This window comes from Lodderomyces beijingensis (assembly GCF_963989305.1).
Source record: "Lodderomyces beijingensis strain CBS 14171 genome assembly, chromosome: 1".
Taxonomy (NCBI): domain Eukaryota; kingdom Fungi; phylum Ascomycota; class Pichiomycetes; order Serinales; family Debaryomycetaceae; genus Lodderomyces; species Lodderomyces beijingensis.
This window is the reverse complement of record NC_089970.1, coordinates 937,240-953,258: the sequence shown is the minus strand read 5'-3', so window position 1 is coordinate 953,258 and position 16,019 is coordinate 937,240. Positions and strand designations below refer to the sequence as shown.

The 16,019-nt window shown below is 43.6% G+C and overlaps 7 protein-coding genes across 7 annotated transcripts; 1 reads left to right on the top strand and 6 right to left on the bottom strand. All coding sequences in view use genetic code 12, as the record gives it.

Annotated features, from left to right (window-relative positions):
- Nucleotides 1-47: 47 nt before the first annotated feature.
- LODBEIA_P04080 (uncharacterized protein) lies at nt 48-908 on the bottom strand (the record flags this gene model as incomplete). The annotated part of the gene is made up of 1 exon (XM_066974261.1): nt 48-908. One exon carries the CDS (start codon nt 906-908, stop codon nt 48-50), a length of 861 nt encoding a protein of 286 aa, XP_066827346.1.
- A 981-nt stretch (nt 909-1,889) lies between these two features.
- On the top strand, nt 1,890-3,560 carry LODBEIA_P04070 (uncharacterized protein; the record flags this gene model as incomplete). The annotated part of the gene is made up of 1 exon (XM_066974250.1): nt 1,890-3,560. The coding sequence occupies one exon, from the start codon at nt 1,890-1,892 to the stop codon at nt 3,558-3,560; it is 1,671 nt and encodes a 556-aa protein (XP_066827345.1).
- A 618-nt stretch (nt 3,561-4,178) lies between these two features.
- Nucleotides 4,179-5,291, bottom strand: LODBEIA_P04060 (uncharacterized protein; the record flags this gene model as incomplete). The annotated part of the gene is made up of 1 exon (XM_066974239.1): nt 4,179-5,291. One exon carries the CDS (start codon nt 5,289-5,291, stop codon nt 4,179-4,181), a length of 1,113 nt encoding a protein of 370 aa, XP_066827344.1.
- Nucleotides 5,292-8,822: 3,531 nt separating this feature from the next.
- Nucleotides 8,823-10,121, bottom strand: LODBEIA_P04050 (uncharacterized protein; the record flags this gene model as incomplete). Its single annotated transcript, XM_066974228.1, has 1 exon — nt 8,823-10,121. One exon carries the CDS (start codon nt 10,119-10,121, stop codon nt 8,823-8,825), a length of 1,299 nt encoding a protein of 432 aa, XP_066827343.1.
- An 891-nt stretch (nt 10,122-11,012) lies between these two features.
- Nucleotides 11,013-12,491, bottom strand: LODBEIA_P04040 (uncharacterized protein; the record flags this gene model as incomplete). The annotated part of the gene is made up of 1 exon (XM_066974217.1): nt 11,013-12,491. One exon carries the CDS (start codon nt 12,489-12,491, stop codon nt 11,013-11,015), a length of 1,479 nt encoding a protein of 492 aa, XP_066827342.1.
- Nucleotides 12,492-12,786: 295 nt separating this feature from the next.
- LODBEIA_P04030 (uncharacterized protein) lies at nt 12,787-14,967 on the bottom strand (the record flags this gene model as incomplete). The annotated part of the gene is made up of 1 exon (XM_066974206.1): nt 12,787-14,967. One exon carries the CDS (start codon nt 14,965-14,967, stop codon nt 12,787-12,789), a length of 2,181 nt encoding a protein of 726 aa, XP_066827341.1.
- Nucleotides 14,968-15,208: 241 nt separating this feature from the next.
- On the bottom strand, nt 15,209-15,913 carry LODBEIA_P04020 (uncharacterized protein; the record flags this gene model as incomplete). The annotated part of the gene is made up of 1 exon (XM_066974195.1): nt 15,209-15,913. One exon carries the CDS (start codon nt 15,911-15,913, stop codon nt 15,209-15,211), a length of 705 nt encoding a protein of 234 aa, XP_066827340.1.
- Between the last annotated feature and the right edge of the window lie 106 nt (nt 15,914-16,019).

Genomic DNA, 16,019 nt, shown 5'->3' with positions numbered 1-16,019 from the left:
TTTTTTTTCAACTTCGCTTCATCTCTGACAAGCAATTGTACTTTCCTCTAATAGTCTTCAATGTTCACCTTGTAATCCTTCAAGAACTTCTGCAACTCATGATACTCCTTCACTCTTAGTTCCTGCCAATCCTTCTTTTCCTGTTGAGCTCTGGCCCTTTCCTCCTTCAGGAGAGCGTACCTGCTCTTCTCGTTCTCGTCCATTGCTCTCCATTTCTCGCCTAGTTGGCGAAAGGCCGTATTAGCTACATCCCGCCCCTCCACGCCACCGTCGCGAACATTCTCCATGGTGTCAGCAATGTTTTTCTTTACAAACCTACTGAAGCTTGTCGTTCCATCAGATTTAGGTCTAGGCGTCACCATGGGGCGGATCTTCGAGTTCAAGTCCGCTGTCGCTTGCGTCCATTTACTGCGTTCCTCTTCGGATATTTGCGCAAAGATTGGGACTGCATCCTTGATTGAAAGCTTCTTGCTTTTGCAAAAGACCACCAACGGTGAGTACGCACGCGGATTCACGGTAGCTTTGGCTACCAACTTGCGCCTAGCCTCAGCTTCTTTCACCTCCTGTTTCTTCTCGGCTGCCTTCTTGGTGCGTTCCTTAACGGCAGCCTTGATCTTAGTCTCTGCTTCCTTAAGCTCCTTCTGTAGCTGTTTCGCTTTCTCCTTGGCCGCCTGAAGACTTGTGCGCTTTTCATCAACTGCTGCCTTTTTCGAAGTGCTTGCTTTCTTTTCCTGTGATTGCTTTGACCTGTTAGCTGACCTTGGAGCTGTAGGCAGCTTAAGTTTAGCCCCAGAAGCAACAGCTGCATAACTTCTCTGTAAGCTGTGACTGGTCACGCCACGTTTGAGCGAGACGGTGAATCTCTGCTGAAATATCGTCCGAAACTCCAATTGGTTCTTAAGCATCATCAAATTTCTGTACAGCGTAGTCCTTGAAATTTTGAAAAAAAAGTGCCAAAAAGGTGTTAAAAAGTGTTGAAAAGTGTGCAAGGCAGTGGTGGGGCCAGCCTTTGAACCTTGCACTTCTTGCTGGCTAAGACTTACATTAAGATTTGCGCGCTACCATGTGTGGAAATGGTCCGCCCCCAGTCGGACTAGAACAACCAACTATAATACAACGCAAGAACGTGTTGAACCACCACCATATGTCAGAAGATGCCACATTTGATTGGGCCGTTTTCGCAATTGAGGCTGACTGGTCTCTATTTTCTGTACAGTCACGAGGCTCTCTACTTGACTCGTGATAAAAATGCACTCTAATCTCGGTGATATTTAATCTAGTTATTTCCTCCCGCCCCCCTTAAACTCAAACTTTATCCAGCCTCGGCGGAGTTGTTTTTTGGAAATGTACGACGTTTGGGAACTCGTCACACGAGTCATCATGTTAACTGTGGCTTGAGATTGAACATCAAAGCATGACCTGTCTGATTATTTGATAGAGAAAGACCAATTTCGTCTCAATTCTTTGTCAAATTTTACCACCAGGGGATTTGATTTGGTTGCTTCTCGCTAGCAACCTTTACACCTTCAAAATATGACTAGCCAGGTTGAACTGACACAGGACGTCCTAACCACATGGTTAAAGTAAGCTCGAGCCCTTCCGTCCAGCTCATTCCCCCGTGCTTTCCTTTGAATAAATCTCCAAACCACATCGTCTTCTTCGTCCTTCTCTCTGCTTCTCACGTCCTCACCCTCTCTCAGAAACAGAGACTCGCCGCGCGCAACTCTCACCACCAAACCAACAAACAGAAGGAGAAAGAAAAAAAAAAAAAAAAGAAGAAACGAAAGAAAGGGAAGGAAAATTTGAATCAGAGGATAGCCATCAATCAAAGATCACACAAGCAACTCGAATCAATTGAAGTCCATTCTATATATATAGGAGCCCTCGCCATGTTCACAGCAGCAAGACCAGATACGCTATTTCTAGGAGCGCAGAAGATTTCCGGGGACGATGTGCGCACGCAAACGGTGTTGGCAGCGCAAACCGTTGCCAATGTTGTAAAATCAAGTTTGGGGCCGGTGGGACTCGATAAAATGTTGGTGGATGATATTGGAGATGTCACGGTGACAAACGACGGCGCGACGATCTTGGCGTTGTTGGATGTGCAGCATCCGGCCGGCCAGATTTTGGTGGAGTTGGCCCAGCAGCAAGATCGCGAAGTTGGCGATGGCACCACCAGTGTTGTTATTATTGCCGCTGAGTTGTTGAAAAGGGCACATGAATTGGTTCGCAACAAGATCCACCCAACCACCATTATCAGTGGGTACAGATTGGCTTTGAAAGAAGCCATCAGATATACTAACCTGTGTTTGAGTCAAAGCGTTGATACGTTGGGTAAGCAGACTTTGATCAACATTGCCAAAACATCCATGAGTTCCAAGATTATCGGCACCGATTCTAGCTTTTTCAGCAAGATGGTTGTTGATGCCATGTTGGCAGTCAAGACCACCAACAGCAAAGGCGACGTCAAATACCCTGTTAAAGCTGTTAATGTTTTGAAAGCTCACGGGAAATCGTTTTTGGAGTCTGTTCTTGTTGACGGATACGCTTTAAACTGTACCGTGGCGTCTCAGGCTATGGTCAAGCTGATTAAAGGTGCCAAGATTGCTTGTTTGGACATCAACTTGCAAAAAGCCAGGATGGCCATGGGTGTGCAGATCAACATCGAGGATCCCGACCAGTTGGAGGAAATTAGGAAAAGAGAATACGGAATCATTATAGAAAAGATCCAGAAGATCATTGGAAGCGGGGCCAACGTTATCTTGACCACCAAGGGTATTGATGACTTGTGTTTGAAAGAGTTTGTTGAAAACGGATGCATGGCTGTTAGGCGTTGTAAAAAGGAAGATTTGAGAAGAATCGCTAGGGCCACCGGTGCCACTTTGGTGTCATCGTTGAGCAATTTAGAAGGTGATGAAACTTTTGACGCTAGCAACTTGGGGTATGCCGACGAAGTAGAGCAGACGAGAATCAGTGATGATGAATGTATCTTGATCAAAGGCACCAAGCAGCATTCATCGAGCTCAATCATATTGCGTGGTCCCAATGACTACACATTGGATGAAATGCAAAGGTCCATCCATGATTCACTCTCAGTAGTCAAGAGGACTCTTGAAAGTGGCCACGTTGTCGCCGGTGGCGGTGCCGTTGAAACTGCCTTGAACATATATTTGGAAAACTTTGCCTCGACTGTGGGGTCAAGAGAGCAGTTGGCAATTTGGGAGTTTGGTGCTGCCTTGTTGATTATACCAAAGACGTTGGCTCTGAATGCTGCTAAAGATGCTTCTGAATTGGTTTCCAAATTGAGAACATACCATGCGTTAGCCCAGATGGCCAAGACCAGTGATGCCAAGAGACAAAAGTATAAAAACTATGGATTGGATTTGATCAATGGTAAGATTGTTGATGAAGCCACGCAGGGGGTGTTGGAGCCCACGATTTCCAAAATCAAAGCATTGAAGTCGGCCTTGGAGGCCTGTGTTTCGATATTGAGAATCGACACTATGATAGAAGTACATCCCGAACCGCCAAAGGAAGACCCTCACGGACACGACCATTGAGTCAGTGAAGGGAAGAAGAAAATAGGTATTATAGATAGAAAAATTGAAGTGGTGTCCTCATTTACTGTGTAGAGGGTACTCTAAACTGTCTGTATGCCCTCAATGGGCTTATTGGATCTCTCTCCTTATCAGATATTGTCCCCCTCTCCTCTGAAACGATTAGGAATCTGACAAGACGAAAATTGATTTTGAGCTTGTATCAGATTGTGACACAAAACCGTGTCTGCGCGCAATTTTGAGTTCCTTGCAACCAAACGGAAAAAAAAATGGAGGGGGGGGAAGGTTGCAAAATGCCGAGATCTGAAAACAATAGGGGAGATCTCACCCACTAACTAACCCTGCTCTTTTGTCAAAAGCTGAACCATGGACTCAAATTATAGATATTTATGCGAAAGATGTAAATTAAAGTAAGAGAGAAAAAAAACGGGACTTAGCATGTTTATTTACCTGTCCCCCTACTCCTACCTCTGCCTATTTTACTGTCGAAGCAAAACAAAAAGAGACAAAAAAAATCAAGAAACTAACTGAATATGAAGCCAAACCCACCCCCACCTCCTTTTAAAAAATGCAAAATAACCCTTTATTCAAATATGAATGGTGGCTGAACTAATCTGGCCACTAGGACGAGATCAATCCATTCATCATCAGTCGCATACTTCGTTTGTGGGGAATCTTGGCTTGGGGAATTTGATTGGTACTACTAGTGTAGCTGTGGCTTGACTGGTGGTGGATTTCGGGATGACATGAGTATGATGATGGTGGTGGTGGTGCTTTGGTGCTCGTGTTGGAGGCAGTGACGTAATTGTTATAGTATTGCTCATGATTTAAGTTATTAAGTGACTTGTTACTCAATGGCATACGTCTAGGTATATGAGATTTCTGGTTGTGGTAGTGGTAGTGGTGCTGGTGGTGCTGGTGGTGGTAGTGGTCGTCGTCGTTGTAGTTATCATTGTAATCCAGCGATATGGTAGATGAAGAATTGGAGTTTTTGAGTGATAGGTTTGAATGCAATGAATTTGAAGAATTTGAACTCGATGAATTGGCGCTTGATTTGAATGCTGATGCGGATGAGCCAGACACTTGATAAGACGATGGTGAAAAGATTCTTCCGCTCATGCCACTGCTCGCCAGTTTGACTTGTGGGTGTAATCGGTAAAAATTCAATTTCTCCAAAGAATCAACTTGTTGTCTCTGTTGTAGTTTCAATTTAATATCCTTGAGAAAAGGCTGCAAAATGATGTAAAGATCATCCTGTCTAATCCTGACATCCCATTTCAAGATTCCAATCAACTCACGTTCGGCCAAGTTGACCTCGTCGATAGTCAAGAGTCCATTTGTATATTGGGTCCAATGTTTGTTTAAAGGCGAGCAGTCGTTTAAATTTTTAGCAGCCAAAATCAATGCTGAAAGAAAGATACGATGCCTTGTTGTTTCCATGCCCACGGCATTGGCAGGCAAAAAGTTGCGCAACTTGTTCAAGTACACCAAAGTAGCCATGAGCGTTGGAGTTTGCACGTTGGAATGTTTGATGAGATTCTTGATAAACGTCGTGAGCGAGACTATCTGTTTATTGACGGGCTTTATCAGTATGGCTGTGTTGTTGATAAGCTGGGCTTTGCCTGAAGTTGGTTTAATTTGGATTATGCTCTCGGTGGTTGCAACCAAAAAGGCAATCATTTCCATCGATACTAATTGTCTTGAAAAGACCTTTAATGCTTCCTTGTCCGACATGTCTTTTTTGGGAGGAGGGGCTATGTGTAGATATGAGCTGAACGAGCGTAAGTATTGCAAGTTGCTGATGTGATCCCCAGAAAAAACAGTTGTCTGGATATATATAAATATATATATATGTATATGTATATGGCTAGTGGAAGTTGAACTTGAAATCGAAGATGAGGTTGAACTTGAAAGGGTGACCTGAACAAATGAATATTAGCGATTTCAAGTAAATAAATATCAACGTTTTCGTGTGCAATGCAAGTAAAAGCAGAAGAGGATAAGAGCTGAAACTGGGGCTGGAGTGGAATTCTTGTTAAATAAATTGAAAAAAAAGAAAAAAAAAAAAAAAAAAGAGAATGGGTGCAAGAACCGTCTCCTCTCTGTCTATAATGAGAGATGCTGTATCTTTTTTCTTTATTCCTCACCCAATTCCCTGCTACATCGGTCGGCTACTAAAGTATTGTTCATTAAGGGTAAATGGCTTTATTTCTTCTCTCGAAAGTACTTCGTGCTCGTCTTGTTCTTTTACTTTACGTGGTTATAAACTGGTCAAAGTGCAAATTCCTAATTAGGAAGTCAAAGACAGAAAGTTGAAATACGGCGCGTAACACAAAGCTGAAAACTGAAGAAAAAATTTATGGGGACAGAGCAACAACAGCGATTTCAAGGCGATGAATTAAGGAGGAAGAAGAAGAAGGAGAAGAAGAACCGGACAGAAGATTGCTGGATCGTTCGCTCTATTGGTTTCAAGCCTCGCGAGATCTTACCGATTGTGTTTGCCTCAAGCTTTTCTTTTTTTTTTTTCGTTCTTATTCATAGATTCATCTGCCTTGCGAGTTTCCAGAAAAGTCCTCCCGTTGCTTGCAAGAACACCCGCTAATTTGTGAGTCAAGAACGCAAGGGGAAGTAAAAAACAAAAAAAACACGAAGTTGTGTGTGACGTCGAAGGTCTCAAAGCGAAAGGAGCTTGTTGTTGTTGTTGTCGTCGTCGTTGAAGGCTGGTTGATTTTCTATTTATCGTCACGTCATCTCCTTAATCATAAAAATAAAAAAAAAAAAAAAATTAAATTAAAAAAAAACAGTTGGTAGCGGGAAGGTCTCTATTTGCTGAAGTGATTTGCAGCGCGCTTCTATAGCACAACAACCCCCCGTGGCTCATGTATCTTCCATCCTTCTGTTTCTGACTAGACGCTCGCCCCCCCCCTCCCGCCTATGGCTTGCTGAGAACTAGTGGTGTGTAGGTAAAAGACAACCAGATAAGTACTTCTTACTCAACTCGTCTACGAAATTAACGCCTTAAGCGCCAAAATAGTTGTTGCTGACAGGTTTACCTTTGATTTCGTATAATTGTTTTTTTTTATTTATTTGTCGTTAATTAAATGCGTAAGTGATTGAGTGATTGAGACGTGTCGTATTATACTCAGAGTTATATTGAGTTACGTGCCTGTCTCTCTCTGCCCCTTCTTTTTTTCTTCGCGTGAGCGCGAATGCGTGGGTGCGTAAATGTGTGAGTGCCTTGAGCTTGCCAAAAATCATGTTGAACAAAGGAAAGGACATTTCACTTGCCAGCATCATCATCAACGCTTTAACTTGACTTTGTCAATTTCAGAATCAAATGTAGTCTCAGAACCAACATGCAGATGTCGAGTTTTTCTTTCCTTTTTTTTTGTCATCTCAATCAGATCTCAATCCTGAAAAAACGTTTTTTTTTTTCACAAATTGCCTAATGTAGAAAAGTAGGTACTCAAGGTTTTCCACCACCACGAACGACACCCATGGAAAAGATGAATGTCCAGCAAAATGACTAGATGTAAGAGGTTGTAACCGACACAGCGGGTAAATGAAACTCACGGGGTATTTTGTTGCAGGTTTATCTTTGATCTCTATAACTCAATGCAGGCATCGTCATCATCGTGTTCTACTACAGGTAAAGAACACTTGAATTTAATGGAGGGAGGGGCGTATTAAGAGTTGTTGCAGTGGGGCGAAGAAAAGGCAACTTTTGTTCTGACAATCTTTTGGTTTCTTAAAAACTAATGATGCCCATTTCACATACATTGAAGCTGGTTGGTATGCAGAAGAACAAGAGTCTAGTTTCGAACGATCAACCGTTTCTCCTTCACCGACAACGATCGACGCCGAAAATTAGCAAACACCATGCCTCCCATTTTCCCAGTCTCCTAGCCTCGAGGTCTCCTTTGCTCCCTCTCCGCTTGTATCTTCTTTCTCTTATTTTCTCACGGCGGAGACGCGCGCCGACCTGCGACGATCACGTCGTGGTCGCTAGTCGTTCTTGCCCATTTCCAGTACCCGGCACCTGTCGATATCGCAAGTTGCTAGCAACAAAACAAACATCACGCACGGTATTGAAAGGAAAGAGAGCTCAGCGCATCGAACCTAACCCTCCATTAACAACAACAAAAAACAACTTCGATAACGAACAAGTTTCATGAATTTCGTGAATTTTTCATTCTTCACCGTGTCGTGATCTATAAAAAAAGAAAAACATTGATATTCATGTATTCGTGAAGTCTCCCCCTTCTCATTCATGCGAAGCCATGAATTTGAATTTTGAATTTTGAATTTGAGCAAAGATCCCACCCCTTTCTTTCCTCGGGGATAAGACAGGCTTTCCACAGATTAGAGATGATCGAGCAAACAAGCAAGCAAACAAACAAATACAGGACTAAGATATCGCGGTTTTTTACTCGTTCCCGCGCAAACCCCTTATATCTTTGGTCAGTTACTTCACCCATGTAGAAGAAGAGATGAAAAATTCAAGGCTAGATTGTGTATTCTCAAGGGATTCCAACGCCCCGAGCTGACTCTTTTTTTTTTTTTTTTCGCAACCAAAGAGCGTGTATCAAAGAAGGGGGGGTGTCTACGCCCCATGGGGCGTCGAAGGACCCCTAAGCCACCAAATGAGAAATATTACATCTACAAGTCTAGATTTGCTTCTTTCAAATCAAACGGCGATGAGTGTTGAATTGCTGTCGTCTGATTGCCCTTAATTGTTGAAATGTTGCTAGCTTCAGAGATCTGGTACCTCTGCGCCAACCCTCCCTATTGTTTCTCTCTCTTTGGCAGCCATGATGCTCTCAAAAAAGGGCTAGCTAATCATCAAGTAAATCAAAAACCTGCCCCACTTCTCATGTCACAGTCTCAGTCTCAATCTCCTTCTAGTCTTGCCCCCTTTTTTCCAAACGGTTGCTAACTATAAGCATCACCGTGGGTGAACAAGAAATCAAAGAAGAAAAAAAAATTGCAAGTGAGGCTTCTTCTACAAAAGTCAAGAAATATCTTCTATATTTAGTAGTTCCAATGCACAAACCCCCCTTATGCTACACCCCTTATGAAAAAAGTACTTGAACTATCCCGAGTCCCGCGAGATCCCTAACCATATACCCAGTAGACCTCCCTCTCTACACTCTTACTCACCCACTCACACACGAGGGGCATCAAATTCTCTCACCTTATAACCCTTTTTTTTTTTGGTGTTGAAATTTTGTTGCTTCTTTGACTTCTGAACTACTTCAACTTCTCCTACAAACCAGCCGAGTCAGGGTAGTAGAAAAAAGACAAGGCAATGATTAAATAAGTACTCAACAACATGGCACCTTCAAGCCAGTTGCTTTCACCGTCCAAGATGACCAAGTTTGTAATGAATACCGAAACAAACAATATGGCAGTTTCAAAAGTCGAGAAATAAAGCGACATGGGCACATCGATGATCCAGCCAACCAACACCATAAATGGCGTGACGAAAATGGCAATTTGCAAAGACGAACCGACGGCGACTCCGATGGCCAAGTCCATCTTGTCCTTCATGGCGACGATTATCGCCGTGACGTGTTCGGCGGCATTGCCCACAATGGGGATGACGATTAAACCAATAAATGTCTTTGAAAGACCCGACGTTTCCACAATTTCATCGATGGAACCCACCAAGATGTCGGCTGAAAACGACACTAGAATCGTTGATATCACCAACACGATCAACCCTCCCCAAACGGACAACTTGTCAACCAGATTATGCTTCAAGTTGCTGCCGCCGTTGTTGTTGTTGTTGCTAGCAGTGATTATATCGTCGTCGTCGTGCGAGCCATGTTGCCCCAAGTTTGCGCCATTTTCAATCGCGCCGCCTTCGGGGCTCGAATTGACTTCTTCAAACAAGGAACTGTGGGTCTTTAAGGAAAACAACAAGTAGAGTAAGTAAACAACCAATAAGATGATTGAAACGCCGCGCGACAATTCAAGCACCAAGTGGTCGCTATCTGGATTGGAACCGTTGCCCTTTTTAGGAGAAGGTAATGAAGCATGGAACGCGGCCGGGATTAATAACGACGCCGTGGCCAATGCCATTAAACTCGACATGGTCTGAGCCACGGTTTGGTTGAAACTTTGCTGGACACGAGTAATACCACCAGCAACAAAGCAGCACCCCAAGACCAACAACAAGTTGCTCAATATCGACCCCAACATTGACGCTTGAACAATACGAACTTGGTTTTCCTTGAGCGCTATAATGGACACAATCAATTCTACGGCATTGCCAAAGGTTGCATTTAAAAATCCTCCCATGGTTTGTCCGACATAATCACTAATCTCCTCGGTGGCGAAAGCTAGGATCGATGCTAGCGGCACAATGGCCAAGAAATTGAGCCAGAATCTGGCATTGGCGCTCCAATCTAACTGATCAGCTAATAGACCAAGGGGAACAAAGATTAATAAATAGTTGACCGGCGATGATTTCAAGGTTAATTTACTGGCATTGAGGAATTTCGACCACATGGTTCTAGGAGAGCCGTGGGCTGACGAGCCCAATAATGGTAAATCGCTCATCTTTTCTCTGAACAAAAAAAAGAAGAGGTTACAGGAGCTTGCTTCGGTTGAATTGAAGCTGAATGGGAAGATTGAAGGAAAAGAAAAAGTGGCGGATGTGTATGCTGAAGGGTGTAGGTTGTAAGTTGTTGTTGATGATGATGATGATGATGATGAGTAGAAGAGTTTTAAATATGGTGATATTTTCAATGTGGGCAGCTATTTAAACACCCCCCCCCCCCCCTCTACAAAAAATTCAGCAATCAATATCAAGTAGCGAATACGAGTAATGACAACAATCACAACTAGTACAACAACCGCAGCAGCATAGACTACAGAAGTTTTATGTACCACCGGTTATGACATATATCCATCAGAACCGAACCCTCTGAGCCTCGTTTGTTTTCTTCAAAAGTGAGCCCCCCTCCTCAGTGCATGTAACCTAATGTATATCTTCTGCAAGCAGGATAGAGAGAGATCGATCTTCATAACCACTCAAACCTAACAAGCCTACTTTTTGACACCACACCCACATAAAGGTGGTCTCTTTCTAAATCTTCTGTCACACACACACACACCGGCAGGTGCTTGCATCACCTTCCTTTCCTCCTCATCGGAGCATTCACCGCCAACGCGCAATGTGGAATTAAAATACGCTTTGACCGAAGCTGCGGAAGAGATCTCTTGGACGAGTACCTTATCCAAAAAAAAAGCTTCTCTTTCTTCGCTCTCTGCCCAGGAGAGCCTGGGGCGCGTGTCTCTGGATGTAGGTCCTAACCACCAGCACCAATAATGGTGTCAATTACGAAAACCTCCACCCCTCCCCCTTGCCTGCGCTTACAATATTTGCAAACCAATAGCCAAGTTCTACCGCAGATGTACGTATATATATATATTAACAGTACAAACTTATTACATGACAACTTCTTTCCACAAATAAGGGGTGAAAATCACCACAGCAGTGAAAAGCACATCGAGTGCCTCGTATAACGCCACGGGAACACCCAAGACGCCACGCGTGCAGAAGTTGATATAAATGGAGTAAAATGCAACACTAAAGAAATGATTGAACAAAAGCATGGGGAAAGGCAACATCCCGCTCAATAACCCAATGGGCCCCGAGACGCACTCGCCTCCCAACTGAAAATACTGGAAGCATCCATTTTGTAGAATCTTGAGTGCTCGCTTATCGGCAGCGAAAAGCGAGTATAATGCAATTGACAACGTGTTGATGACGGCGTCCAAGTTCTTGCGCTTGCGGTGGAAGATGGCCATCTTGTCGCTGATTTGTGTGTGGTCGGCAAAATCGTCCACGTGAGCTAAAAGCTTGGCTAACAAAACGGCATCGTTCAACCCTACAGTCATGCCGCCCCCGGTTAATGGATGTCTCATGTTCAATGAATCACCAAGCAAGATAAAACCCGGAGTCTTGCCCTGCTTCATCGCCGAGAGGTATTGATTGGGCATCACTCTAAACTTCTTCTTCTCCAAGGCTTCTAAAAATGCAGGGAGGGTAACTTTAGGTATTACGGGAACAACTTCCTTCTTGATGTACTTGTAGATTTCATTGTTGGCTGACGAGGGTGGTTTTGTCGATCTGTATGCGCAAAGCACTCGAGTTTCCGTGGGCGACACGTGATACATCAATACCGGTGCATGGTCACCAAGCAAGACGTGGCCTTTATTCTGGGCCGGCAATTCTGCATTTTCAAGGTACAAGCCAACGAAATAGGAGCCAATGTTGGGTACATTGGCTGCACTCAACTCTTTTCTGAACTTTGAGTATATTCCATCGCATCCTATGGTTAATTTGGCATAATATTCACTAAACTCTCCGTTTTTATCCTTGGCCTTAACCCCGACCACGACTTCGTCCTCGTCTCGTATTAGTTTGGTCACGGTGGACTCAACGGTGGTGACATTCGGTTCGTTTCGGCATATGGCACGGAGATTTTGGAGGAAATCGCCATGATGGAACGCTACGCCTCGTACTCGTTCATCCTGGTCCCATTCCTTGGGATCTATAGTTGAGTCTAGATCTAGTTTATCGTTGCCGCCAAAAGTGCCTACGTCGTGGATTGGCTTTGTGGGATTGGTGACTTGGGCAACCTCCTTGAGCGGATAATCGATGCTAAGGTGATGGTTGAAATATTGAATATAGTAACCGGTGCAGTCAATAGCTTGGATATTGTTGACGGCTTTGATCATGCCTAGCTCTCGGAGAGCCTTGACTCCCGCTGGCTGCATCAACTCACCCACGATCCTATCGGGCTTGGACCAGTCTCTTTCTATAATTAGCACCCGCTTGCCTTGTCTTGCAAACGCGGTGGCTATACAGGGGCCAACTACCCCTGCACCAATCACTATGGCGTCGTACTCCAAGTTGGTCATCGTTTTGCCTTTTTTTTTCTTCTCAAAAAAGGGAGAGGGAATCCTTATGAGGATGAAGAAAACTTGAGGTTTGGTTTGACAAAAAGTACAAGAAAAACTTCAAATGGGACAATTTTGGCTGAAGTTATAGCTGCTTCGTGATCGTATAGAGAGCGTGTCTTTGTTTGTCTATATTTTTTTTTATCTCATGATATATTTTTCACACGATTTTCTTTTCTGCAACACGGCGAGAACTTATACGAAGAGGCTGCAAAATTTTAACGAGAGACTGACTACGTGAATGTGATTATCTTGTCTATTCATCTCCTTCCTCTTCCTCTTCTTCTTCCTCTTCTTCCTCTTCTTCTTCTTCTTCTTCTTCTTCATCATCATCTTCTTCAGCCTCTTCTAACCAATTGATAAATTTAGTAGTCAATTCTCTCACTGGAGATTCTTCGCCTTGAGCCCACCATTGTAGCACATTATCTTCCTCCACAATGTCAATATCGTACAATGTCTTCACCGCAAAAAACAAAATGACTTGGTTGTGCTCAAGTTTGGTTATGCTCGTCTCCAAGATATTCAACAAGTCCACTTGTTCTTCGGGGCTAAAGATTTGTCTCTTGTACATCTTACCCCAATGGCTAAACATCTTGACGGTGGCCTCCTGCGGCTTTAACGTGTCAGTGGAGATGAAATCTCTAATCTTTTTCAAAATGGCCAAACTGGTGACTGTGCGCACTTCATGGTAGGTGACATTCATCGACATTCTCAACGTGTTCAACTCGAGCAATGCAGTATCGATATCGTGGTTATTCTCAATGGCCCTGGTAACTGTAGCTAACCCTTCAACGTCGAATTGCTCATCGTCAAGCTCCTCTGGACCAGCTGACATCATGGAATTGGCCGAGAATCTCCTTGAACGCGTGTGAGAGCGTCTCTTGGCCCTTTTGTTTGAAATCGATGCTATCGAATCGTCCGAGATGTTTAATGATTTTAATTGATATAAACTTGATGATGCTTGTTCCAGTTTGTTTTGTTCTTCGTCGTCGTCGCTAAGTTCGGTATCTGATGAGTAAATTACTCCTACACCATCCTCGCCAACAACATCAACATCATTCTCGGGTTTGTCTTCTTCCTGTTGTTGTCCTTCACCATCCTGTCCAAACTCAACTCCATCATTCAACAACTTAACCCTCTTTTCAGCGATTTTGCTTCCCTGGGGCACGGAAACGCCTTTTCCAATTACGACACGGTACCCAATCACGGAGTTTGGATGTATATGCACATTTTCCTTCAATACTGCCTCCGATGCAACAATGCAACGATCTAGCACGCAATCGTCTTGAATCACGACATTATCCCAAATGTACGAGTTTGCAATGGAAACATTCTTGCCCACGACACAGTTTCTTCCAATCACCGAGGCTTTGACTGAGCTGCCTTCGCCGATTTTAGACTCTCTGCCAATCGCGGTGGAGGCGCCAATTTTACAAGATTGTGCCAACAATACTTTTGCCTCCTTGTAAACGTTGTCAAACTCATAAGAAAATCTAACGTCTTGGCCCAAATTGCAATCTGGCAGAATGGGGTAGCACCACCGGCCCAAAATGTCTTGCGATATGGCATGATAAGTTTCCCAACTCTCTACTCTCGCCGAATAATCCGAGCCTTCTTCGCTAATGTACGCATAAATGGTTTTCCTCAACAAGTCCGAAGTCAAGACCCCCTTTAAGAAATCGCTTCTCAAGTTTTGGTAATCGAAATTTTCCTGGAAAATTTGAGGAACATGAGGAGTGCAAATGTCAACATGACAATCAATCAAGTCGTTTCTCAATACAAAATCGTCTGCTGCTTCGTCTTCCAATAGCTCAAGATCGACATTGACACTGGTGTTTTTGCCATTGACTGGTGGGATCGCTTGGTAGTAAACACATCGGTCTGATTTCTTGTCCAAGATAAAAGTAGCTGGTTCAATCGGAGATCTAGTTCGGTGCAATGGCGAGGCTCTGTTCAAAATCATGGTCACCATGTGGTTCTTATCCAGCTGGCTTTTCAACTTGTGGAACTCCAACACCTTTTTGAAATCAATGTTGGTAACAACGTCGCCTGAAACCAAGAGGAAATCGCCCGAGATCAAGCCTCGATTATCGATATCTCTCATTGCATCACCCACCGATCTCGACTCTAATGACATGATCAAGGTGATCTGTATCGGTGAATTGTGTTTGTTCCATTTGGAGTTTTCAATGTACTCTTGAATCTGTTCATGGTGCGACGAGCAAACTAAGAAAACTTCATTGATTTCTGCATTGGCTAGAAACTCCAACGTGTACTCAATCAAGGGAACGCTGGCTAGAGGTAGTAAACATCGCGGCCTCGTTGCCGTCAAGGGCATGAACCTCGTCTGGAATGAGTCAGTTAGCACAACTGCCTGGAACCTATCATCTGAAACGTCCTTCTGTTTCTTCCCTGGTGCTGCTTTCCTTGGTGGCATTAGATGGGGTTAAAGAAAATAGATGATGATGCTAATGGTGTCGATGACGATGATGATGATGAAGATCTGACTTTTTTTCACGAAAACTGAAAAGCTCGATATTTTGCATGTACGTGCGGAAAAATGAGAAAGATTCAAAAAAGACCATTCCGATGTCAAAATGTCAAACTATTTACAAGATCCTATTAAAAAAAAAAAAAAAACAACCTTCTACATACCAGAGTAAGTTTATGCTAGCCTTTTACTTCCTAAGCTCTTCCAATATAGCAGATGGAGCTTTCTTTAGTTTATCAGCGCCTTCAGTAAACGACTTGACATCGGCTTTAATTTCGTTTTTAGCTTCTTCCTGGGCCCTTTTCAAATCGGCTTCCCTTTCCATGATAATCTGTTTCCATTCAGGTAAAGGCTGGGGTTTCTTCTTGTTGATTTCTTCTTCTCTCATGGCCAAGAGAATGGTACCGAGTAGCAAAATGATGGTGATACCTTGAGCATACATTCTTGCCTGGACGGCTTTTTGGGCGGTGGTCATAATCTTGTCTCGGTTGACGAGGACCCATGAACCGTACAAGGACCCAGCCCATGCAGTGATGATGATTTGATACTTGTGCTTGTTCAACTGGGTAAATATCTTGTCTGACAACGACAACTGGTTGTATTCGCGATATTCTTTCATAACCTGTTCTTGCTGATAATCGGACTGGTGCATCATCTTGTCAAACTCCCAGGAACCCTGATCGGCCCAAAACGCAGCCACGGCAATGGTGGGCATGGCCAATATGGCCGCTTTGATCGACGCGGTGAAGGTTTGGAATCTAACTGGCTTTTTGTATTTCAAATAAGAGAATATCCCGCCTGACAAAATCGCCCCATACACCAAGCCTTTTGCTCCTTCCGATAAGACATGTTGTAGATGGGCATCTTTCTCTTCTTGACCTAAAATCTTCATCTTGTATCTGAAAACACTACTTGTACGCACGTAACCTTGAAAGTAGAACTAGAGCTGGAGCAAGTAGCAGTAAGAGCAATAGTAGTTTTAATAGCAGAAGAAGAAG